The sequence below is a fragment of the Bidens hawaiensis genome, unplaced genomic scaffold, assembly GCF_021521415.1.
Source record: "Bidens hawaiensis isolate Kalapana, Puna unplaced genomic scaffold, B.hawaiensis_p1.1 tig00016366_1, whole genome shotgun sequence".
NCBI lineage: Eukaryota > Viridiplantae > Streptophyta > Magnoliopsida > Asterales > Asteraceae > Bidens > Bidens hawaiensis.
In genome coordinates, this window is record NW_027492500.1 from 183,304 (window position 1) to 208,494 (window position 25,191).

The window sequence follows — 25,191 nt, forward strand, 5'->3', positions numbered from 1 at the left end:
ATTCTATTACGTTGATTGTTATCAACTGGAAAGGACCTTGCGTGCGTTGTGCTATTATCCGAGTACATTGGTTGTCCCCAACTGGAAAGGACCTTGCGTGCATTGTGCGATTATCCGAGTACGTTGGTTGGTACCAACTGGAAACGACCTTACTTGCGTTGCTACACATGTTCATAAAATTGTATGGCTTTTACGTATGTATATCAAACTGTGTTATTTTCACCAACTACCTGTAGTTGACCGTTTATTTTATATACATGCTACAGGTACAAACTTTAGACAATGATACTCGGAGAAGACACTAGACTTAGGTTACTCAAACAAACGGACAAACTATATAGTTGTATTTATATTTTCCTTGTATTTCTTGTTACACCCTTTTCCACTCATAACAAAATGGTCCTGAGTGCAAAGGGGGCGTATGATCATACTTATTGAGGATGCCACGTGCAAGTAAGTTTTGAGCAAGTAATAAAGTAAACACTCAAGTCAATGATATGAATTGTAGTTTTGTAAATGACTCGATAAACGATTTGATAGGATATATATGATACCCCCAAAATGTATAAAAGAGTTAAAAAGAGGGTGTGAGAAACTCACCTCGAAAATGAGGACGATATTTGAACAAGACGGAAAATCACGGTGGATTTTCCTAAACAAGTGTATACGTATGCTAGATTTTAAAGAGTCTAAATGGAAAGGAAACTACGACAAATTGGGACTTAGGGATTTTTTTCATTTTAAATGAGATTAACAAAAATGAATTAAAGTTTATATGTACCATTTGATATTTATTAGTTGAATAATGATTTGTAAATGAGTAATTATATCTTATTAATATAAGCTTAAACAACAAGATTAAAAAACAATTTATGATTAAACGTTTCCGGTTTTGAGTAACATAATAAATTAATTTACTAATTAATTAATTTAAAGGTTTTTACATGAATCATTTTAAAGAAATTATACATATTAGTTTATGTTGAACAAATATAAACAATAATTAATTTACTCAATTAATTATTTAGAGATATCAAGTATATTAGTTATATTATAAGAAATATATTAAATTAAACAATTTTGTATAAATTATCTTATTTGAAAGAAAGTTTATAAGTTTTTGATGATCAACGGATTATAAAATTCAGCTGAATACTAATTCTTGTTCTAGCAAAATTACTAGGTTTGATCCAATATTTAGAAAATCGAATTGTTTATCTTGGATATCCATGATCTAGTGATTCTTAAAATCAAAATATAAGATTTTTATTATAAAAGTACCATGATCATGAACAACAAGTATCAACATTTAAGGTAAAATCAAAACAAAAACTACAAAATGCATGAAATCATAAAACTTCTTGTTAATGCTCTCAATGTATATGAGGTGTGAAAATGATGGAGGATTAGTACTCTTTTTATGGTAAAATTATAGAGTTGTTATGATTTATAAAGTTTATGAAATTAATCATATTTAATTTAATTAAAAACAAAAATTAAAATGGTTTAAGGTGTAACATCCAACTTTTTGTTAAATAATAAATGACGGAAAGTTTTGTTATTTAACTGTGTGTTGTTAAGTTAGTCGTGTGTTAAGTGTTTGGATAATATTTGGATTTGGAATTATGAGTGGGTTGTGGGGCCCATGGCCCCTATATAAGCCTAACCTCTCCATTCTTTTCACTATTTTGTTACACACACACTCAAGAACACACACACTTTCTCTCTACATTCCAGATTCAAATCCGTGTAAAAAGGAGGAAGAATCTCATGTGTAGACATCATCAAACAACAAGAATCACGTCCAGATCTACGTATTGTCCGGATCTGAACTCGAACCCGAAGCAAAAGGTAGGTTTCGGTTTAAATGGTTAAGTTTTATGGTTAGAATCAACATGCAAACCGATAGAAGGATAGATCGGGATATATGATGGAAGAAAAACATGAACTTGATAAGTTATAACCCCACGAGAATGTTATATGATAAAAATGTGATGTTCGGGCCTTGTAAAACGCAATTATGCAAAGTTGGTACAACCCAAAACCCCTAAAAAGGGTAAAATCAGGTCCTGAGGAAGAGCCACGAAGTAAAATGGCTTTAAAATGGTAAAAGCGAAGAAAGGAAGGCATTTCGCTTCGCTCAGTCTTGACAAGCGAAACAGGCATTTCGCTTCGCTCAGCCTTGAGAAGCAAAACAAGCATTTCGCTTCGCTCAGCCATGCGAAGCGAAACGCTTCCATGCGAAGCGAAACAGTTTCATGCGAAGCGAAACGCTCCATGCGAAGCGAAACGCTCCCATGCGAAGTGAAACGCTCCCATGCGAAAGCGAAACAGTTTCATGCGAAGCGAAACGCTCCCATGCGAAGCGAAATAGTTGCATGCGAAGCGAAATTCTTCCATGCGAAATTTTATAAAATTTTTCCGAGCTGACCTGGCAGCTCAACCCTAGCCAGGGGCGCTGCCTCTTGGACCCTGCTAGGGGCTACCACCCCTAGACCCCGCTACCAGGGGCGTTGCCCCCGGACCCCCGTTAGTTAAGGGTGTCATTGACTTAGATATAAGTAGTAGTAATGGATATTTGACACTCGTAATGCGTTATACAGTTAGCCGTGCACAGCTAAAGAAGGGCATTACTATTAACGGAGAGAGAAACCAACTTCAGGTGAGTTTCTAGCCCCTTCATCCGTTATGTTTTTGGGGCTGTGTGCATACTCCTTTGTGATAGTTGTTAATACACTTAAATTAAGTGGTAAGTGTATGATATGTGTATGTTATATGTATGACTAGGTATTGAATGTTATTATGGAATGTTTATACGAATGAATATGTACATATACGTATATACATGACCAGAAGATATGTACAGTGTGCATGAATGAAAATGAATGTATGATCGAGTGACGTGACATGTATGGTTATTGGAGACAAAGGGACCAGATCCTAATAATATCTGAGACAGAAGGGACCAGACCCTGATAATATATGAGACAAAAGGGACCAGACCCTGATAATATCTGAGATAGAAGGGACCAAACCCTAATAATATTTGTGACGGTAGAGATAGAATAGCCTATAGTAAATTACAAGGCCTTATGAAAGAAAGTATGTAAGCGCGTGTGCATGTATATAAAGTTTGTATGAAAGAAGTAAGAGTAAATAAGGTATGAATACGTATCTTCGGATGCGTATGAGTAAGGGTATGAAAGTATTGTATGTTAAATGATTAACTAGAACTCACTCAACGTAGCTGACTTTTAGTATGCACGCAGGCAAATAGGTTGAGGCAGCTGGCTTAAGGAGGGACACAGAGCATGGACTGAAGAGACTGGCATCCATGATGAAGTGTTATGACTGTTTTAATTAATTATTTATGAAAAGACAATTTGTATGTTAAGACAAGAATGAATGTTTTGTAATGTGATTATGAAGTTTTAAATTATTTCGCAAAAGTTTTAATTAACTCTGATTTTAGAACTGTGTTTATGAGTAAATCCAACACCAAAATAGGGTTACCGGGAACGGGGCCTTACATAAGGGGTTTTCAAAGTGTTTAACTTTTTTAATAAATTTTTTTAATTAAAACATTCATTGGTTTATTTTTATTAGTTAAAAAATAACATATGAAAAGATGGTAATAATAATAATAGTTATAATGATTTGCATAGGAAAAGTTCATGAATAATTAATCATGATTATGGATGTTTTAAATGTACATGCAAAATTACAAGGGTGGCGAAAAATAAAATTGTATAGAAATGATCATGGGTTTGCAAAGACAACACACAATATCAACAAATGAAATGATAAATAAAAGACTAATTTCATTAAAGATCAAAGCGGGTCGGGTTTTCGGATTTGAAAATTAACGAATGTTACATATCATATCACATTGTATCATATCGCATCGTATCATACCGCATCGTATCGTATCTTATCGTATCATATCATATCATATCATATCGTATCGTATCATATCGTATCGTATCATATTGTATCATATCATACCGTATCGTATCGTATCAAATCAAATCATATCATATCATATCATATCACACCACATCACATCGTATTTATAAAACCAAGCACAAGGAGTCATTGGAAACACGCATTGCACTCAACAAATAAGACTTACACAAAATGGGATCCATTAGTGCGATGAAGAAACCTCATGCAGTTTGCATACCCTTTCCGGCACAAGGCCACATCAATCCCATGCTACTACTTGCCAAAATCCTCCATTCCAAAGGCTTCCATATAACCTTCGTCAACACCGAATTCAACCACCAACGCCTCGTTAAATCGCAGGTCTTAGACGCCCTCAACCTCTACACATCTTTTCAATTTGAAACCATTCCCGATGGCCTCCCGCCAGCTGAAAACCTAGATGCGACCCAAGACATCCCATCCTTATGCAAGTCCACCTCTGAAACCTGTCTGGAACCTTTTAAGAAGCTCCTCTCGAAACTCAATGATCCAGCCACGGCATCTCCGGTGAGTTGTATAGTTTCGGACAGTGCAATGAGCTTCACACTTGACGCGGCAGACGAATTGGGTATCCCTGAAGTTCTGTTTTGGACAACTAGTGCTTGTGGCTTCTTGGCTTACGCGCACTACAACACCCTAAGACAAAATGGATTCTTTCCACTAAAAGGTACACCATCTTTTAACTACAAGCTTTGTTCTCTTGAGAAAATTCATCATCTAGCTAGCCCAAATTTTGTACACACATATAATATTGGCAAGCTTAAAATAGTTGACTAGTCTACTTGGGAGTGTGCACCCAGAAAATCTATTTGCCAGGTGACAAAGTTTCGGTCTTTGTATGTCGGTATTTTTCTTTCTAACCACAAATTTTTTTAACATCTAAATTACGGAGTAGGTCATCGAGGGATTTAAAGTAGAAACATATGGTTTCTTTTTTTTTTTTTTTTTTAATTTTTGTTCGCAAGGCTGTGATTTCAATTCCAATTTTTTTTTTAATCTTTAAAGACCTTTTGAATTACATCGAAACAGAAGACAAGCGACCTTTTGGATTCCAATTTGAATTTTATTTTACATGCAATCTTTATAAATTTGGTAAGAATCTTACCCATACATTGTATTCATTAATTACACACAGCTAGCTAGTTTGGCACAACTATTTGCTAGGCTAGTTGGTTATATCGTACCAAAAATTAAGGTTACAAAAGTTGCTAGACAGACACTAGACGGTTGACTAGGGAGTTAAGTGTACTCTGAGTACTTGAAAATAGTAAATATGAAAAAAAAAATTAATTTTTTGGATATATATATATATGTCAAATATCACAAGTATATTAATATTTATAATAAAATAAGTGAATATCAATATAAATAAAGAAAAGTACATTTAAAATACTAAATTATTCTAAATTTGCTAATCATTTTCTAAAAAAAGTGATATTCTTTTTTTAATATTATAGAAATATGAATTATGTTTTATTTTTTAAGTTAAAATCGGGTCAAGTTGACTGACTAGATGCATCTGATTCGGGCTGAGTTTGACCACGTTTGAACGATTCATAATAACTAGGGCGGAGTTAAAGAAACTCTCCTCGATGCTATACCTTGTAGCGAGTACTCGCCCTTGGAGACCTACTTTTCCAAATTCTTGGTACCTGTGCTAGTATCGAAATGTTCGGTTCGCTACCGGTACTGTTACGCTACCTATATTAAAGGTAAAATTCCGAAAATATTAGTACCGAAAACTCAAAACTTCATAATAATTCGGTACCGGTACCGTTACATGTTTTACTCGTCCCTACTATACGTGCTTTATTTGGTAAGAAAATGTTATCCATACGTATTTTATCCGGTTTCAAATATTTCCCCGAACAAGCTTATTGGTAATTTATTATCAAAATATATATGTCCACACATGCAACTTATTGGTTTTTTATTGTGCTTAGTGTACGCCGGTAAAGAAATACTTAAAATGAGAAGTGTGGATATAATAACCCGAACTTTGATATTGGATGATAAATATATATATATATATATATATATATGATAATAATAATAATAATAAATAATAATACTAAGAATAATGGATGGGTTCAAACTCAAGGCTAACCACATGTGCATTATTTTAAATTTCCATTTATCATCAAGTTGGCTTCTTCAAATTCAAACTTTCGGATATATCTGAGATGATCGATTCGTTTCTTTTTAAGCACCCTCAAACTCTATCAATCAACCCATCCCATCCCTTGATCATCGTCTCCCAAATTATTAACAACAATCTGCAAAACCCTAACCAACCATGATGATGCTGGTCAACTGCTCCAATTGCCACACGCCATTACAGCTACCACCTGGAGCCACGTCCATCCGATGCGCCATATGCCAAGCCATTACTCACCTCGCCGATCCCCGTCACGCGCCACCGCCTCCGCACACTGCCGGACAATCCTCCTACGGTCCTCCGCAACCGTCACCGCCTGTTTGAAGTGTGAGAACCACCGCCGTCGTCTTCCGTCACTGTAGACAAGCATCGCCTCTGCCGCGGTTGGTTGTATGGAAGCCGCCACCGTCACCTTCTGTTGAACGTGACGAAGAGAGAGTCATCGCCGCGAAACTAACATTCCGTTATAACCGGATTCATAACCATCGCACGTTCGTGTACTTCCGCCGCTCTCGCTCTTTGATACGTTCGGTTTGTGTTCGGATATATCGATATTGAGGTAACCATGTTATGAGTTTCAATATGTTATCTTTGGATTTGGCCACTGACTTTTGATTCGTTTCCGGCGACTAACCAAACATACCACGCGAAAACCGATCATCATAATATAATGTTTTGTTTTTTTCATTAATATGTAAAGCTTACAATATGATAGTTCATATAATTGAATTATGAAGAAGAAATTAAATTGGAACTCTATATTGAATTTTAATGAATACTCAGTTGATTTCATGCATACATGTTCACAATTTAATAATAACATTTATTTAATAAACCATCTATTATTTACTTATTTACTAATGGATCAAACCTATTTAAATATTCTCTAGTTTTCCTTTAAATCAATTTGTCTAACTATCAAAAAAAAATAATAATAATAATCAGTATTGTTAAGTTATTGCAAGTTATTAAGTAATTGTGAATTCTAAACAATATTAAAAAGGAGTATGTTTAAGTATAAAGTATCCGTCGCCGGAACATCAATTAACGAACGAATTGGATCATCGTAAATCTAAATCAAGATGACTAAAGTGTAGGTGTTAATACCACTTAAGGATGTCGCGACTTTGTTACTTTGCTTTGCTAAATTAAGGTACGGATTCTGTTTTTGTTTCTTCTTAGTATTAATATATTTGTTACTTCGTAGTACGGATTCCGTGTTTCTCTTCTTTTAGCTTTATATTGTTTTCACCGTTCTCGTAGTGTACGGTTTCTGTTTTTGTTACTCTTAGTATTAATTATATTCCGTTACTTGGTAGTACGGATTCTGGTTTCTGTCACTCATAGTATAAATTTTATTTTGTTACTTTGTAGTACGGTTTCTGTTTTTGTTCACTTTTAGTATTGACTCTATTCCGTTACTTTGTAGTACGGATTTTCGTTACGCGTCGGTTATATTTTGAATTCAGTTATTTTATATAATATATTTTAGTTATACGACTTTAGTTCAGTACTCTGTTACCCGAGCATTTCTGACTTGTCGTTGGGGCGTCAACGACATGGCACTTATCGTGACAGTGCGTAATCAAAGTTCACGGCGTCTCTGAAAGTACTCATGTAGTACCTTGGCCACTTAGAGGCGTATAGATCGATCTTAGCTCCGACTCCTGACTCCTGACATGGCACTTATCGTGACAGTGCGTAATCAAAGTTCACGGCGTCTCTGAAAGTACTCATGTAGTACCTTGGCCACTTAGAGGCGTATAGATCGATCTTAGCTCCGACTCCTGACTCCTGACTCCTGACTTCTGTTTGAGATGGAACAATGTGTGCACGCCACCCACACCGTCTCCTTGGTGCATGGACTAGCTAGCTGTGTACCCCTCTGTTTAGGCTCTGGGTACTTCCGTATTACACGACCTATTTATTTTAACATCATCGTCGTGTATTTTAGTAATTATATTTTGTTTCGCTATATTTCTGGTCCGTTTTGATATGTGTATACGCATTTGGTTAAATTTGAGTATATTCAGATTACGTCCCGATCGTGTATCGGATTATGTTTCGCATTTAATTATAGTTCAGTTAAATGTTACACGTTATATGTTACACGTCACACATTATATGTTACAAGTTATATGTTTCTGGCTCTGGGTGTTTTTGTTATAGTTCTGATATATTTCCGCATGCGTTTGACCATGTTCTGGCCAAGTGTCGGATCATACATCCGAATTTTATTAAGTATATGTTTAGGTATAAAGGGTTGGTTTCGAGTTTGAATTGAAGTACGTATATTTATTCTCTTACGTCTGTCCTTACCTATACTATTGTTCTTTCCGTTACTGGGCAAATTTTTGGCTCAGCCGTGTTTTCTTGTTTTGTTTTTCTTATTTTGTTTTCAGGTAATCCGGGATTCGGGGAATTTAGTGAGGAGAGATAAAAATGAAGTTCAAGCTTCTTAAAGTTAATTCATTTTGTTTAATAATATGACGTAGGTTGCATTAATTTTTGTTGTATTTTGGATTGTGGCGTTGATTTGACATCTGTAATAGTAACACGTCAGCCTGTTCCGGGTTGGGGTCTTACAGTTATGGTATCAGAGCTAAGGCTCTTTCCTGTAGAAAACTTAAACCTTAAAATCAGACTTGTGAGATAATGGGTAGACGTTGGGTTAGGATTAATATTTCATATCAATCTTCGTGCCGATCATTTTGTGATTTTCGGTCTATTTTTAGAGTCCTTTCTAGGCACCTACGTCAATCTCTGACTTTCCGGATTTCATTTAGTTGAATAAATTGTTCATGCTTACACTATACAAATATGGAAATGACTTTCGAAGACAACGCTACACAACTAAAGGGATCACGACTTTGACTTACGTACCCTCTACGCTCGATTCAGACTTTACTACCATGCACGCCTCTAGACGTTTTCCGATAATTATGCATTTGAATAAACATCATTTCTTAATTATTTTGTCATCACATTACTCTTTTGTTATAAGCCAAGCCATGTTTTTAAAATGCATAATGGAAGGCTTGTTAGGACACAGTCGTAAGGTAAATTGACGATTATGGTCGCGAACGTAATCGTGAATTTACAGGTACGCATGTGTGCTACAAAAATTCTTTTATGCAGATTTTGTTCCTCTAATACTCCATCCGATATGACCTCGTCATAAGATTTTTCACTTTATTGTGCTAGTGTTATGTGTTTATTAATTTATCTATTTATTTATTTGTATATGAGTAAAAAAAAAAATATGTAAACTTATAAAATTTGATTTTTGAGTTTGATATGTTTTGAGTTTTTAAAATTATGAAGGATCAAATTTGTTACCGTTTTTAAGTTCTACTTATAGTCACCTGTTTCAGTTAGTTGTTTTGTCTCGGTTACTAGTTATAGGATTCATTTAGATGTATTCGTTTGACATTTTTGTGATACACCCAATTATATGTATTTAGAGAAAAATTTTCTGTTTCATTTCAGTAATACGATTAAGTATTCTCAGTTAAATATTTTAGTTTACCATTTAAGTTTTGTTTGGTATCATTACCGCTTGAAGTTATGTTTCTTATCCGTTACGTCAAAGTTTGATTGCGCATGGATAACTAGAAATTTCGAGGACGAATTTTATGTAGGGAGGTAGAATTGTAATATCCGCATATTTAAAATAATAAATATTAGTAATGGATATAAGAAAATATATACAGTTGAGTTGGATAATTTATTTTTAAACTTTATAAAATCGTTTCAGTAACATAATGATTTTTGTAAAGTAACATATTTATCTTACAAGTATAAATTCAAAAGCAACAAGTATTAACAAATGTAAGGTATGTATGTGTGCTACTAAAATCCATTTTGCAGCTTAATGTTCCTCTAATATTTAGATACGACATTGTCTTAAGTTTTCGCCATTATCTGCTAGTGTTACGTGTCTTTTATTATATATTTATTTATTTTTATATCAGTGTAGAAATGCATGTTAATATTCAAAATATGTTTTTGAAAATTTACGTTTTAAGTCTTGATTTTTTTTAGTATTCCATTAGTTATCACTTTTTATTTCCACTTATAAGTCACATGTTTCAGTTATCTGTCTTTCGTTTTGGTTATTAGTTACACAATTTAGTCATAGGCTTTAGCTCATCAAAATTTATTTATTTTATTTTAGTTATTAGTTATCCACTATGTTATATGTAATTCTGTGTTCAAATGAAATTTTTGATTTCCGTTTATAAGAACTAGTATTATCCGATACAAGTTTTAGGTTACCCATAGTTTCGTTCAATATCATCATGGCAACGAGTCAGCTATTTCAGTTTGGATGGTTTTGATTTCATATGAATTCTGTTTTAAGTTTGTTTCGTTTCCGTGATATCCGAAAGTATGTGTCACCGTCTTACAATTTCGAGGACGAAATTTTTTTTTAGGGGAGTATAATTATAATAACCCGAACTTTGATATTGGATGATAAATATATATATATATATATGATAATAATAATAATAATAATAATAATAAATAATAATACTAAGAATAATGGATGGGTTCAAACTCAAGGCTAACCACATGTGCATTATTTTAAATTTCCATTTATCATCAAGTTGGCTTCTTCAAATTCAAACTTTCGGATATATCTGAGATGATCGATTCGTTTCTTTTTAAGCACCCTCAAACTCTATCAATCAACCCATCCCATCCCTTGATCATCGTCTCCCAAATTATTAACAACAATCAGCAAAACCCTAACCAACCATGATGATGCTGGTCAACTGCTCCAATTGCCACACGCCATTACAGCTACCACCTGGAGCCACGTCCATCCGATGCGCCATATGCCAAGCCATTACTCACCTCGCCGATCCCCGTCACGCGCCACCGCCTCCGCACACCGCCGGACAATCCTCCTACGGTCCTCCGCAACCGTCACCGCCTGTTTGAAGTGTGAGAACCACCGCCGTCGTCTTCCGTCACTGTAGACAAGCATCGCCTCTGCCGCGGTTGGTTGTATGGAAGCCGCCACCGTCACCTTCTGTTGAACGTGACGAAGAGAGAGTCATCGCCGCGAAACTAACATTCCGTTATAACCGGATTCATAACCATCGCACGTTCGTGTACTTCCGCCGCTCTCGCTCTTTGATACGTTCGGTTTGTGTTCGGATATATCGATATTGAGGTAACCATGTTATGAGTTTCAATATGTTATCTTTGGATTTGGCCACTGACTTTTGATTCGTTTCCGGCGACTAACCAAACATACCACGCGAAAACCGATCATCATAATATAATGTTTTGTTTTTTTCATTAATATGTAAAGCTTACAATATGATAGTTCATATAATTGAATTATGAAGAAGAAATTAAATTGGAACTCTATATTGAATTTTAATGAATACTCAGTTGATTTCATGCATACATGTTCACAATTTAATAATAACATTTATTTAATAAACCATCTATTATTTACTTATTTACTAGTGGATCAAACCTATTTAAATATTCTCTAGTTTTCCTTTAAATCAATTTGTCTAACTATCAAAAAAAAATAATAATAATAATCAGTATTGTTAAGTTATTGCAAGTTATTAAGTAATTGTGAATTCTAAACAATATTAAAAAGGAGTATGTTTAAGTATAAAGTATCCGTCACCGGAACATCAATTAACGAACGAATTGGATCATCGTAAATCTAAATCAAGATGACTAAAGTGTAGGTGTTAATACCACTTAAGGATGTCGCGACTTTGTTACTTTGCTTTGCTAAATTAAGGTACGGATTCTGTTTTTGTTTCTTCTTAGTATTAATATATTTGTTACTTCGTAGTACGGATTCCGTGTTTCTCTTCTTTTAGCTTTATATTGTTTTCACCGTTCTCGTAGTGTACGGTTTCTGTTTTTGTTACTCTTAGTATTAATTATATTCCGTTACTTGGTAGTACGGATTCTGGTTTCTGTCACTCATAGTATAAATTTTATTTTGTTACTTTGTAGTACGGTTTCTGTTTTTGTTCACTTTTAGTATTGACTCTATTCCGTTACTTTGTAGTACGGATTTTCGTTACGCGTCGGTTATATTTTGAATTCAGTTATTTTATATAATATATTTTAGTTATACGACTTTAGTTCAGTACTCTGTTACCCGAGCATTTCTGACTTGTCGTTGGGGCGTCAACGACATGGCACTTATCGTGACAGTGCGTAATCAAAGTTCACGGCGTCTCTGAAAGTACTCATGTAGTACCTTGGCCACTTAGAGGCGTATAGATCGATCTTAGCTCCGACTCCTGACTCCTGACATGGCACTTATCGTGACAGTGCGTAATCAAAGTTCACGGCGTCTCTGAAAGTACTCATGTAGTACCTTGGCCACTTAGAGGCGTATAGATCGATCTTAGCTCCGACTCCTGACTCCTGACTCCTGACTTCTGTTTGAGATGGAACAATGTGTGCACGCCACCCACACCGTCTCCTTGGTGCATGGACTAGCTAGCTGTGTACCCCTCTGTTTAGGCTCTGGGTACTTCCGTATTACACGACCTATTTATTTTAACATCATCGTCGTGTATTTTAGTAATTATATTTTGTTTCGCTATATTTCTGGTCCGTTTTGATATCTGTATACGCATTTGGTTAAATTTGAGTATATTCAGATTACGTCCCGATCGTGTATCGGATTATGTTTCGCATTTAATTATAGTTCAGTTAAATGTTACACGTTATATGTTACACGTCACACATTATATGTTACAAGTTATATGTTTCTGGCTCTGGGTGTTTTTGTTATAGTTCTGATATATTTCCGCATGCGTTTGACCATGTTCTGGCCAAGTGTCGGATCATACATCCGAATTTTATTGAGTATATGTTTAGGTATAAAGGGTTGGTTTCGAGTTTGAATTGAAGTACGTATATTTATTCTCTTACGTCTGTCCTTACCTATACTATTGTTCTTTCCGTTACTGGGCAAATTTTTGGCTCAGCCGTGTTTTCTTGTTTTGTTTTTCTTATTTTGTTTTCAGGTAATCCGGGATTCGGGGAATTTAGCGAGGAGAGATAAAAATGAAGTTCAAGCTTCTTAAAGTTAATTCATTTTGTTTAATAATATGACGTAGGTTGCATTAATTTTTGTTGTATTTTGGATTGTGGCGTTGATTTGATATCTGTAATAGTAACACGTCAGCCTGTTCCGGGTTGGGGTCTTACAGTGGAATTGATATTATGTATTCAAATTAATTAACGAACATCAACTTGATTTATTTCTCTTTTTAATCTTGTTATATGTACCTTATTTTTTCAATTTCCTGCTACCCTTATGAAAGTTATTTTTTATTAGCTTTACAATATCCTTAATAAAATAATTTGAATAATATGATTTAATCAATGACGAACTTACGATTTTTTTTAATGGGATGCAATCGGGGGGTTTTAACCAATATTTTAAGGACAATCGAAATTTTCGGGCAACATTTGAAATTTGAATAGATATAACTAGATTTTCTATCCGGCGCGTTGCGTCGGGGCAGTTGGCAAAACCCCAGCATTGAAACCCGGGCGTTGGTAAAACCCGAGCATTACGACGATGAGTTGACACGAATTCAGTCAATACCAACTTAAGGTATCGGAATTAAAACAAAAGGGTCGGTGAAACTCGAGCGTTGCGGTGGTGAGTCGGTAAAACCTGAGCGTTGTTGGTCTCGAGATTTGTGGTGGTAAATCGACACAAATTTAATTTGTTTCAATTATGTTCGTTACGATACTGGAACTACCAAATAAAATAAAAATAAATAAAAAAAAACCTTTGTCCAATATCGGACTGCCACTTGGACCAATAAGATGCTAGCGTCGTCAAACTTTCAAATTATATATATTAGATAATTAAGTGATATTACACTATAAATACCCAAGCTTGGTTAGTTTGACGTATAGGGCATTGACGTATACCTTTGTTGGCAGACGCATAATACGCCCATTAGCATATTATACGCCACTAGCACTAGCTGTTATTTTGAAACTTTTTGTGATATAAGCCAGCAAATTAACTCAAAACACATACCCAAACTCATATAACACGTTAATGACACTCATTTTATGCAACTTATTGGCTTCTATTGTTTTCTCCATACTAGAACCAGATTTATGAATGTGTATACCATATGAATTTTAGGCAAATGTTATAAATTCATTTGTTCTTTGCATATAGATTCTGCTGATTTAACCAATGGATTCTTGGATACAATAGTTGATTGCATACCTAGCATGAAAGGCATGCGCTTGAAGGACATGCCATCCTTCATTCAAAGCACAGATCCAAACGAATTCATGGTCGATTTTTCTATCCGAGAATGTGCTAGAAGCAAAAAAGCCTCCGCAATAATACTTAACACCTTTGAAGACCTTGAGCAAGAAGTCTTAAATGAGCTATCTTCCATTTATCCTTCGGTTTTCTCAATTGGACCATTACACACCATTGCAAACAACATGGTGGACGAGGACCTGAAATTGTTGGGTTCAAGCCTGTGGAAAGAGGACACAAAATGCATGGAATGGCTCGACTCGAAAGATATTAATTCGGTTGTTTACGTGAACTTTGGAAGTATAACCGTTATGACATCCCAACAACTTATTGAGTTCTCATGGGGGCTTGCAAATAGTAACCAAAATTTTTTATGGGTTATCCGGCCCGACCTTGTTTCTGGAGATTCTCGGATGCTACCTCCGGAGTTCATTGAAGCTACTTGCGAGAGAGGGTTGTTGACAAGCTGGTGCCCTCAACAAAAAGTTCTGAATCACCCTTCAATTGGAGGGTTTTTGACACATAGTGGGTGGAACTCGACAATAGAGAGTATATCGAGTGGAGTTCCAATGATTTGTTGGCCATTCTTTGCGGAACAACCGACAAATTGTTGGTATACTTGTTATCAGTGGCTCATTGGAATGGAGATCGAAAGTGATGCGGATAGAAAAGAGGTTGAAAGGATTGTGAGGACTTTAATGGTGGAAGAAAAAGGCAAAGAGATGAGAAAGATGGCTATGGTTTGGAAGAAAAAGGCAGAATCCTCACCATCTTTGTTGAACATAGACAAGTTGATCAATCAAGTTCTTATTCGGTCCTAGGCCGAATCCTCATCGATCATCATCTTTGCTACATTATCAATAAAAAGATGATTACATAGAACATCAAGTATGTCAAAGGCATACTCATGTAGTCATGTAATTTCACAATAAAAGAATTCTGATGTTTACAGTTCATATTAATTAGATAAAATTGTTTGAACAATATGTTCAAAATATATTTATGCATAATGGTATTTATTTCTTTTGCATAATTAGGAAGAAGACTTTAAACTACATGTACACAGCCATATTTTTAGACCATCCAATGATTAAACTGTTCTTTTCATGATTGTGACATTACTTGTAGTTGCGTCGCTCTTACCACCGCTATCACAACCACCACATATTTCGCCACTCAACCACTGTCGTCGCCTCTGTCTCCGCTACCATCTCCCCTGTTGCCATCCCGACACCACCTAGTATTGTAGTTGTCTCTGACCACAGCCGCCACAGCCACCTTTATCGTCCGCTAGTCACCATAAAAACAATTAATATAGTAGTTGAACATATATATTTAGTGCCTTTTTTCTAAATAACTTATTTCAATTTGGCTTCATTTGTGAGCGCATATGTTGTTCATAACATACGCACCGCATATGTTATGCGGCCAACATATTGATATTTTTTTCGTTAAAACATGATGTTTTGACTCAAGTTTATTTGGTCAGAGTTCTCATTAACCCTTCACTTGAACCCACCCACCCGATTGTAATCCAATATAATAAGTCTTTCCGGTTGATCATGACCTTTCAATCGAATTTTTCTAGTTTGAGTTGGACTGGTCCAGCTATAGGCCAAAACCAACGTATAATCAATGTCTTGGTTTTTAGATTTTACCAAACCGATCGGTTTGGTTAAAATTGATTCGACGAATTCGGTCTACCACAAGGTCCACAACTAAACCATTGGCTTTAGATGTTGATAAATTCAAGTTAATTTCAATTAAGAAGTCTAATTGTTTATCGGCCAACTAAAATATTTGCAGCCACTTGGGCTTTGGTAGTTTGGCCTAGTCGTAATAGGAGAATCATTTTTGGGTGGAGACCCAAGTTCGAGTCGTGGGGAGGGAGTGTAATATTTGGGGGCAAAATCTACTATTATAATAAACAAAAATGATGATTTAACCACATATCCTCTACTTGGCCTAATATTTTGTCAAGTGGCACCCCTATCTTTTCATCATTCTTAATTATTTTATTAATATAAATTATTTAAAACATTCCATAACTTATTCTTTTATCCCTATCACATATTTAATTTTAACAAAACGAAATGTTTCTTAATGATTTCCTTTTACAATATTTGTTTTAAATTTTTAATATAACATTTCATTGTTTATTACAATTTAATGATGCATACAACATAATAGTCTTAATAATTTGATATTAAAAAGTGAATGCTTTAATTTTATACTTAATTTTATTTTTAATCTAAACTATAAACTATATTTATCATTTTAATTTTTGAAAACCATTCATGATTTTCAAAATCTTTCACTTTTCAACTATAACTATAACTTTTATTATCATCCAAAATAATAATAATAATAATAATAGCATGGTCAAAAGTTTAAAAACTAATTTTTATATAATCTTACTATCCTATGTGTTTTTATTAACATTTGTTTATTTCACATGAAAAAACAAATGTTTAAATGTTACAAGTTTTGGACAACCATCCAACAACGGTAATGTTCATTGTCGGCCCTGCAACATACTCATGTGCATCAAATCTAAATAAATATCTTTAAGGAAAAATACATGTGAATATGACCAAAATATTTTACGGTTCCTGTTATCCAAAACTTATATTGGTTTTATATTGTTTGAGATGTTTTGTTGTTTTGAAAAAGTGAAACGGCTTTTTATATTTAAGATAACGTTTTTTATGTTTTAAAGTACTTTTTCAGTTTTTGTGGATTAGCATTATTTTAAACTCTTAGTATCCGGTGTTTTGATTATATATATATATATATATATATATATATATATATATTGAATGTTAAACACAAATATTAATTTATATTGCTTTATAAGATAATATATTTTTTAAAATTTTGTATTGTTTATTTAAGTATTTATATGAGTTGTATCAATCTTTTTTTTAAACACTGTTCTTAAATATACAAATCTTTATATCATATTAATACTGGTACTAAATGATTTATGTTTTTAGTAACAATCGTGTGTTATTAGTAAGAAAAGTTAATTAAATATTTTTTAAACATTATATACAAGGAAAGATTTTAGAAAGTTATGTTGCATTTTTTTAGATTAATACTAGAGATAGAGTCAATCTTCTAATATATTCAATGAAGACAATAACTACAAATGTTGTATATGAAAAAATTTTTAGAGATTAATGAAAATTTACCATCTAATTTGCTTTTTCTTTTTTTGTATGAAAATTTTATTTTATTCAACGCTGTAATGCATATTCATATTTATTCATCTAATACCAAATTAGTATAAGTATTTTACATTGTTTTGTTTTTTTATTAATATAGTTTATCCAACCCGTGTATATACGGGTATTTAACCTAGTTGTTTATGAAGGAAACACTTGGTTGTTTAAAAATAAATAAGTAAAATATTTGCAATCATTTGATTTTTAAAATAGAAAAATTGCAACTAACATGTTAATTATTATTATTATTACTATACATAAATGAGAAGTTTGGTGAGATTGGTCCATTTGGCAGTGTGTCATGGCAGTGTGTCATTCGGTCGATTTTTTTTTTATATTTTTTGTTATTTTTTTTTGGAATTTGAAAAATATATTTCTAATTATTTTTGTTTTTTTTATTTGTTTTATATTAGTTTTGATACCATAACAAACGTGACTAAAACCAACCTAATTTGCGTAGACTTACCGCATTTTATCTAGTTCCAATACTGTGACGAACGAAACGAAAACCGAGCGGATGCCAATTCCTTTTTTGTTCCGATTAACGCGACAAAAACCTATAAATTTTGCATAGACTCGCTGCCTCAACGCTACCAACGCTTGAGTTTTACCGAGTGACCCCACCTCATTGTTCCACCTCAATTTTCATAACTTTTTTTAATTATCGTACAATAACACACGTAACCAATCCGAATTCGCATCGACTTACCACCTCAGCACTTAGGATCTAACGCGTAAGTTTTACCACCGTTCAGATTTACCTACCTGTCCAGCATAACGTACGAGATAAAAAAATTAGTTATAAATAAACATTTAAAAACATATTTTTTGAACTGATTGCTTACAAAATAAAAGGAGTAAATTGTTGTTTTTATCGTGTGATTTATTAAAAACTAGTTTTTCTACCCGGCGCGTTGCGCCGAGACAGTTGGCAAAACTCCAACATTGAAACTCGGGTGTTGGTAAAACTTTAGCATTATGACGATGAGTTGACACGAATTCGGTCAATACCAACTTAAGGTACCGGAATTAAAACAAAAAGGTCGGTAAAACTCAGGCGTTGCGGTTGTGAGTCAGTAAAACATGAGCGTTGTTGGTCTCGGGATTTGTGGGGGTAAATCACACAAATTTAATTTGCTTCAATTAGGCTCATTAGGAAACGAACTACCAAACAAATTATAAAAAATAAAAAAAAAACTTTGTTCAATATCGGACCGCCACCTAGACCAATAATATGATAGCGGAACCAAACTTTCAATTTATATATATTAGATAATAGTTACTTCAATCCACTAGTTTAGAAATTGTTTTTTTTAATGTATGATAAGTCCACTTCATTAACAATATCCAACTAATTTCCTGTTAACTTTTATATAAATGGACTAAATAGTAAATACCCTTGTATTAAACTAAAGAGTAAATAAAGAAATAAATTAATTAATAAAAAACAATATTAAAAAAATATATTTTATGAGACTAAGAGGATTCACATTAACATCTTTATTAATATTCCCATCTCTAGAGTTTGTTACAACATCAAAATCTGATTATTCACAAGTAATCGATACCGAACTAAAAATTAGTTATTCACAAGTTAATTCGGGGAATAACAAAATATGTTGGGGTAGTTATGATAAAATAACCACTCCAATCGAAGCCGATGGTCTCGATCTCACCCCCTTCGTGACACAAACATTGCCTTATTAACATAATGGTGGTGGCGGTTTAAAGTGGAGCCCGAAGGGTTGTGGAGAAATGTGAATTAGCCAATCCATAGTTCAAACAGATCATGGCCGATTCTGACTCACGCAAAACGTTTTCGTCGAGCTTTAGAATTCAATAGCAAAATTTGAAAACTACTTGGCGGTATCAAATCTGAATTTGTGTAATTTGCTTAAAGGAAATGCCGGAGACGGTAGAAGAATAAGGTTCTGGATTGACACGTGCTCACCCTGGAACCGCTAAAATTTGTTTTTCCAAGTTTATTGTTACAAAATGTTTCTATGCTCGAAATAAGGCTTGCAAGTGGAGGTGGAAGAAATACTTCTTGAATATTAGGTATCTCTGTCGGGTCAAGTGAATAAATGGATTTGGATCAATGAATCTTCCGCGAAATTTTCGGCGAAATTTTCGGTAGCAACCATGAAGAAGGCCATGTTCAATTCGTTTAGCCCAAATAATTTGTTTCTAATGGAATGAAACAATTTTGTTCAAAAAAACATAAGCATTTCCATTTGGAAAGCGATGGACCGGATCTTGAATAGGGAAGGGTTTGTATATTTGTTAATTGCCATATTTGTGAGGAAGGATGTGAAAATGCAAACCATTAACCTCTTGTCGGATCGCTAATAGTATTTGGCATTTTGTTAATTTATGGTGCAAAATTCCACCAATTTTCGCCTTTTTGGTCTGTGACTTGCGACCAGCTCACAAATCACACTAGTTATGCAACACAAAGAAGAAGGTTCTAAGAGGAATTATAATGACCGCACGTTGTTACATTTGAAAGTTAAGAAACGAAACAATTTGAAAAGAGAGTCAACGGTTTCTTTTGGTGTTTCTTTGTATAAAATAGAAGTCTTTGTTTAACATGTTATGAATTGAATAATGTAATTTCCACTTTTAAGTTGTTCATGTTGGCCCTATCATTTGAATAGTTTGGTCGTTTTTAATGCAATTTTTTTGTTTGAAAAAACATATCATAATAAAACCATCCTTCCAATCAATTAATGATTCATGATCATTTACCAAAATGTCCCTCTACAAGTGTACCTACTACCCACCCCTAACGTTTTTTTAACAAAGCACCACCATAACCTAAGTGAGGCTTCATATACAAGATATCAACGATTTATATTGATTTTAACGTTCTAGACTTAACTCATCAAAAAACACCATTGAGAAAATCCTCTTTAATCAGATTTCGAACACGAGACTTTAAGATCCTAAGCTTTAAGCATCATCTCACACTACATAAAGCCGCCTGCGTACCTACCCTCCAACTAACTTTCAAATTATTACCAGAATTGCCTCATGTCCTTATAACCCCCCAACATCTCTCACATCATTCACGTACACATACATCTATCTCCACCACCCAATATGGCTCTTCAAACCACTAACTCACTCCTCCAAATTCAATCTCTTTCACCACCACTCAAATCCTTCCGCCCCATCTCCGCCGTCCATTCGCCCGACCCAACCGCTTCAAAGCCACCACCCTCACCCGCCACATCCGCCACCCTCTCCACCGCCACCCCAAAACTCACCACACCCACCACAAAATGGAGTTTAGACAGCTGGAAATCCAAAAAGGCCCTTTAGCTCCCGGAATACCCTGATCAAAGCGACCTCGAGTCGGTCCTCCAGACCCTTGAAGCGTTCCCGCCAATTGTGTTCGCGGGAGAAGCCAGGAACCTGGAGGACCGGCTGGGTGAGGCCGCAATGGGGAAGGCGTTTTTGTTGCAGGGTGGTGATTGTGCCGAGAGCTTTAAGGAGTTTAATGCCAATTATATTCGTGATACCTTTAGAGTTATTCTTCAAATGGGAGCCGTGTTGATGTTCGGTGGCCAAATGCCTGTTATCAAGGTCTAATTCTTATATTCAATCCAAACTGAGTCATTTTAAGAATGCTGATCAATTTCTAGATCATTATTATTATTCAATTTACGGTTAAGGGGTGTGCACGAAACTGAAATAACCGAAATGTTACTGATACATGCGATGTAACTGAAACCAAGAAAGAACTGACGGTTTAGTTTTATGTTTTTAAAAAACCAAACTTTCGGTTCGGTTTTCTATCAATAAAAACTGATCTAAACTTATTGGAACCAAACCGAACCGGAAAAAACGGATTTTTTAGTAATTTATAAGAATTTATCTAATGTTGTAGCTCAAAATATTTAGTACAAATGAAATAATCAATTAATTATTAATTTAAAAGATTATGCATAAAGTTTCAGGAATAAATTCATTTAACCTGTATTGAATATCTATTGGCTTTGAATTATGGGTTTGATTAACAGGTAGGAAGAATGGCGGGTCAATTCGCTAAGCCTCGCTCGGACCCTTTTGAAGAGAAGGATGGTGTGAAGCTACCGAGTTACCGAGGGGATAATGTGAACGGTGATGCATTCGATTTGAAATCGAGGACTCCCGACCCGCAAAGATTGATTAGAGCATACAGTCAATCTGCTGCAACTCTTAATCTTTTGAGGGCTTTTGCCACTGGTGGGTATGCTGCTATGCAAAGGGTGAATCAGTGGAATCTTGATTTCACTGAGAACAGTGAACAGGGTGATAGGTATGTTTATATGTGTTTGTATTTTTGTCTGAAAATTTGTAATTTTGGAGTATTAATAATTGGGTTAAGTTGTGTCGTGGTTATGTCAACCCGTGAATAAATGGCTCTTGTTCAGGTTCGTGTCTTGTTTCACCCGCCAACCCACAAAGACAACCCATTTAAAACTGAATAATGAAATTGGTTTTGTGGTGTTTTAGGTACCGTGAGCTGGCTAGCCAAGTTGACGAAGCGTTGGGCTTCATGGCAGCTGTCGGTGAAGAAACACTAATCGACCCCGAGCAGATTACGGATAATCTGGGGGTTAAATAGATATTTCCCACGAGGGGTTAGACCCGGCAAAGATGGTTCTTCTGATAACCTGCAAAACAGACACCGTGAGCTCGTCACTGAGAAGGGGGGGTACCTCCTTGTGACCACCCTCCGGCGTGAGAATCAGACTAGATTGCTCTTGAATATAAGTGTATATTAAGAGATTGCTAGAGCAGATATCAGGTATAAGATGTAAGATACAAGATAAGATGAGATGATCATACCATTTGGGGTATTTATAGCCGAATGTAGGTTTCCAAGAGGGTATAGCCGGTTGAATAGTATTCCTGTTCTACCAACTGTGGCCTACGCACGTGCCATGCTGGTAGTTGGTGGGTAGGCAGCGGCTGACAGTGACCAGGCCTGCTGTGTACTATTCCTTTTCCACCAACTGCAGGCTATGCACGTGGTATGACAGGAGTTGGTGAGTAGGTAGCGGCTAATAGTGACATACAGTACAAGAGCATGCTGCTCGCCATACTGTTGTCAATGGGCTGTCGTATCTCTGGTCAGATCTTTTGCCCATACCTCGTCAGGTACAGTACAAAAGATCTTCCAGTATCGTATGGACTGGCTCATTTGGGCGGGAGTATTCCCCCTCCCGCCTTTGTGCGGGATTGTTCCCGGCTTTACTCATTCCTTCAGGTGACTACTGAATTATTGAGAGCTAAGTGCCTTGTGCGTGTAGCCTTGCTGCGCGGGTGGCCTTCCCTGATGGCTTGTATCCGCAACTGCGGGAACAGACAGAGTACTTCACCATTGGGAGGCATTTCCTGCGGGAACAGCTTGCGTACTGCGCGTAAGGACGTCACGTCTCTGAGCATGGTGGGTCCTGTGGATCCAGTTGGTTTCTGCGCAGACGTCTCTCTTCAAGGTGAGTCCTGTGGGTCCAACTGGGCTCTGCTGGGACCTACCTCTTCAGCCGGTCTCACAACCGATCACCCTATCATGACCACCACTGATTTCTGGACATCGCATGAGTGTTTGCACTTGCCTTACGAACAGTCTCTTACTCGATTAGATTCGACTTCTGGCTTGTACTACGATTGTTCGGCTCATTTCTTGTGGGTTGGTGAACGCACACGCCAACTCGATGGCGCCCATGTGGAGTTCCTAAGAGGAATTGCAAACCCTCTTGGAATTAAGGTATTATTATTATTATCATTCAACTCATTTTCATAGCTATTTATACATGTAACACAATTGTATTAAACCTTCTAGAGTGTGGTGTGGTGTGGTGTGGTGTGGTGTGGTGGTAAGCGTGTTGAGTCCCTCTAGCTAGTTGAGGTCTTTGGTTCAAATCTCACTTTCATTGGTTTTTTGCTTTTAACCCTTTTGAAGACCACTTGTCCAGCACAAACTGTACTTAACGAAAAATACAAATAAAAAATTAAATAGCTTATAATTTAATTTTATAGGTGAGTGACAAAATGGATCCAAAGGAGCTAAACAAGATCATTGACGTATTGAACCCCGAGAACAAACCCGGAAGGATTACAATCATAACAAGAATGGGAGCCGAGAACATGAGAGTGAAGCTTCCTCATCTTATTAGAGCGGTTTGAAGAGCTGGTCAAATCGTCACTTGGGTCACCGATCCTATGCACGCAATACTATTAAGGCCCCAAGTGGGTTAAAAACTCGCCCCTTTGATGCTATCAGGGTAACTCACTCGTCTTCATTCATGCACAAAAGCATAAAGTTAAAATTTTATATCATTGCATGAATTATTGCCTTATTGGTACAAGCAGTTGCATCATTGTTAAAAAGACAATAATGTGTTTGGTGGTAAGTAAGATCACTTTTTTCTTTCAATTCTTATATAACGTGGTCACCGATAGAGCGTTGGTTCTTCCAACCACGAGCCATTGGTTTTATATGGTTGGTCATGTAATTATTGGCGTGGGACCAACTGACCAAGGTTGATGGTACATGGCCCAATTATTTTGGACTCTACTTATAATTGAATGTGGAGGTTCACTTTTTGGTAACAGGTGAGAACGAGTGTGGGTCAAAACAATTATTTTAGTTACTGGTCAAGTAGGGTAGAGTTGGCACATCAAAAAATTTTGGTCCATCTTTTTTCTTGTTTTTTTTTTCTAGTTTAAAATAGTTAATAATGTATTAATTTATGTCACGTGCCTAAAAGCATTATATATATTCTATTATATTTATATATATGATTTAGGGCTTGTATATCTAATTTCATCTCATTTACCTGTTAGGGATAAATAAAATCTAAATTGTTCCGTTTTATACAATGCATCTAATGACAATTTGTTATTCTGATAACAGGCGGAGGTGCGAGCTTTCTTTGATGTGCATGAGCAAGAAGAAAGCCACCCGGGAGGGGTTCATCTTGAAATGACAGGACAAAACGTGACCGAGTGCATTGGTGGTTCAAGAACTGTGACCTTTGATGATCTAGGGTCACGTTACCACACCCATTGTGACCCACGGCTCAATGCCTCTCAATCCCTAGAGTTAGCCTTTATCATTGCTGAGCGTCTACGAAAGCAGAGAATTGCTGCAACGACCCATTAACTAGGCTTTTAATTAATTAATGTTTTGTGTGTTTTGTTATAAGTAAATCATATTATTAGCTTGTTTTAGGAATATTTGGCATGTTTCTCTTTGTTCAATAAAAGTTTTGTATGTATTTGTATTTTTACTGTTATGGTTTTAAAATAAAAGTTATGTGTTGATATTAATAAAAGTTGTAACATTGTTATGGTCGATAAAAGTCTTCCAGAGCACCCCTGCAACGCTATATCGTTCCTTTGTTGCAACATCTTAGGGACGTGTGTAAGAAGTAAGAACCTCATGTAACCAATCACTCAAGAATTCTTATGTGAAGGGAAAACACTGTATTATCTAATATCATTGAAGAAACACTAAGTGACCCCGGGCA

General features: G+C 35.4%; 1 protein-coding gene and 1 pseudogene across 2 annotated transcripts; both read left to right on the top strand.

Moving 5' to 3' along the window:
• The first annotated feature begins 4,137 nt into the window (after positions 1–4,137).
• Positions 4,138–15,400, top strand: LOC143551329 (7-deoxyloganetin glucosyltransferase-like). Its single transcript, XM_077041791.1, has 2 exons — positions 4,138–4,651; positions 14,349–15,400. The coding sequence occupies exons 1-2, from the start codon at positions 4,138–4,140 to the stop codon at positions 15,260–15,262; spliced, it is 1,428 nt and encodes a 475-aa protein (XP_076897906.1). The 3' UTR covers positions 15,263–15,400.
• Positions 15,401–20,770: 5,370 nt separating this feature from the next.
• LOC143551333 (phospho-2-dehydro-3-deoxyheptonate aldolase 1, chloroplastic-like) lies at positions 20,771–24,893 on the top strand (annotated as a pseudogene). The gene is made up of 6 exons (XR_013138481.1): positions 20,771–21,256; positions 21,694–21,971; positions 22,169–22,224; positions 23,203–23,426; positions 23,699–23,943; positions 24,576–24,893. The product of XR_013138481.1 is annotated as a phospho-2-dehydro-3-deoxyheptonate aldolase 1, chloroplastic-like (transcript).
• The last annotated feature ends 298 nt before the right edge of the window (positions 24,894–25,191 follow it).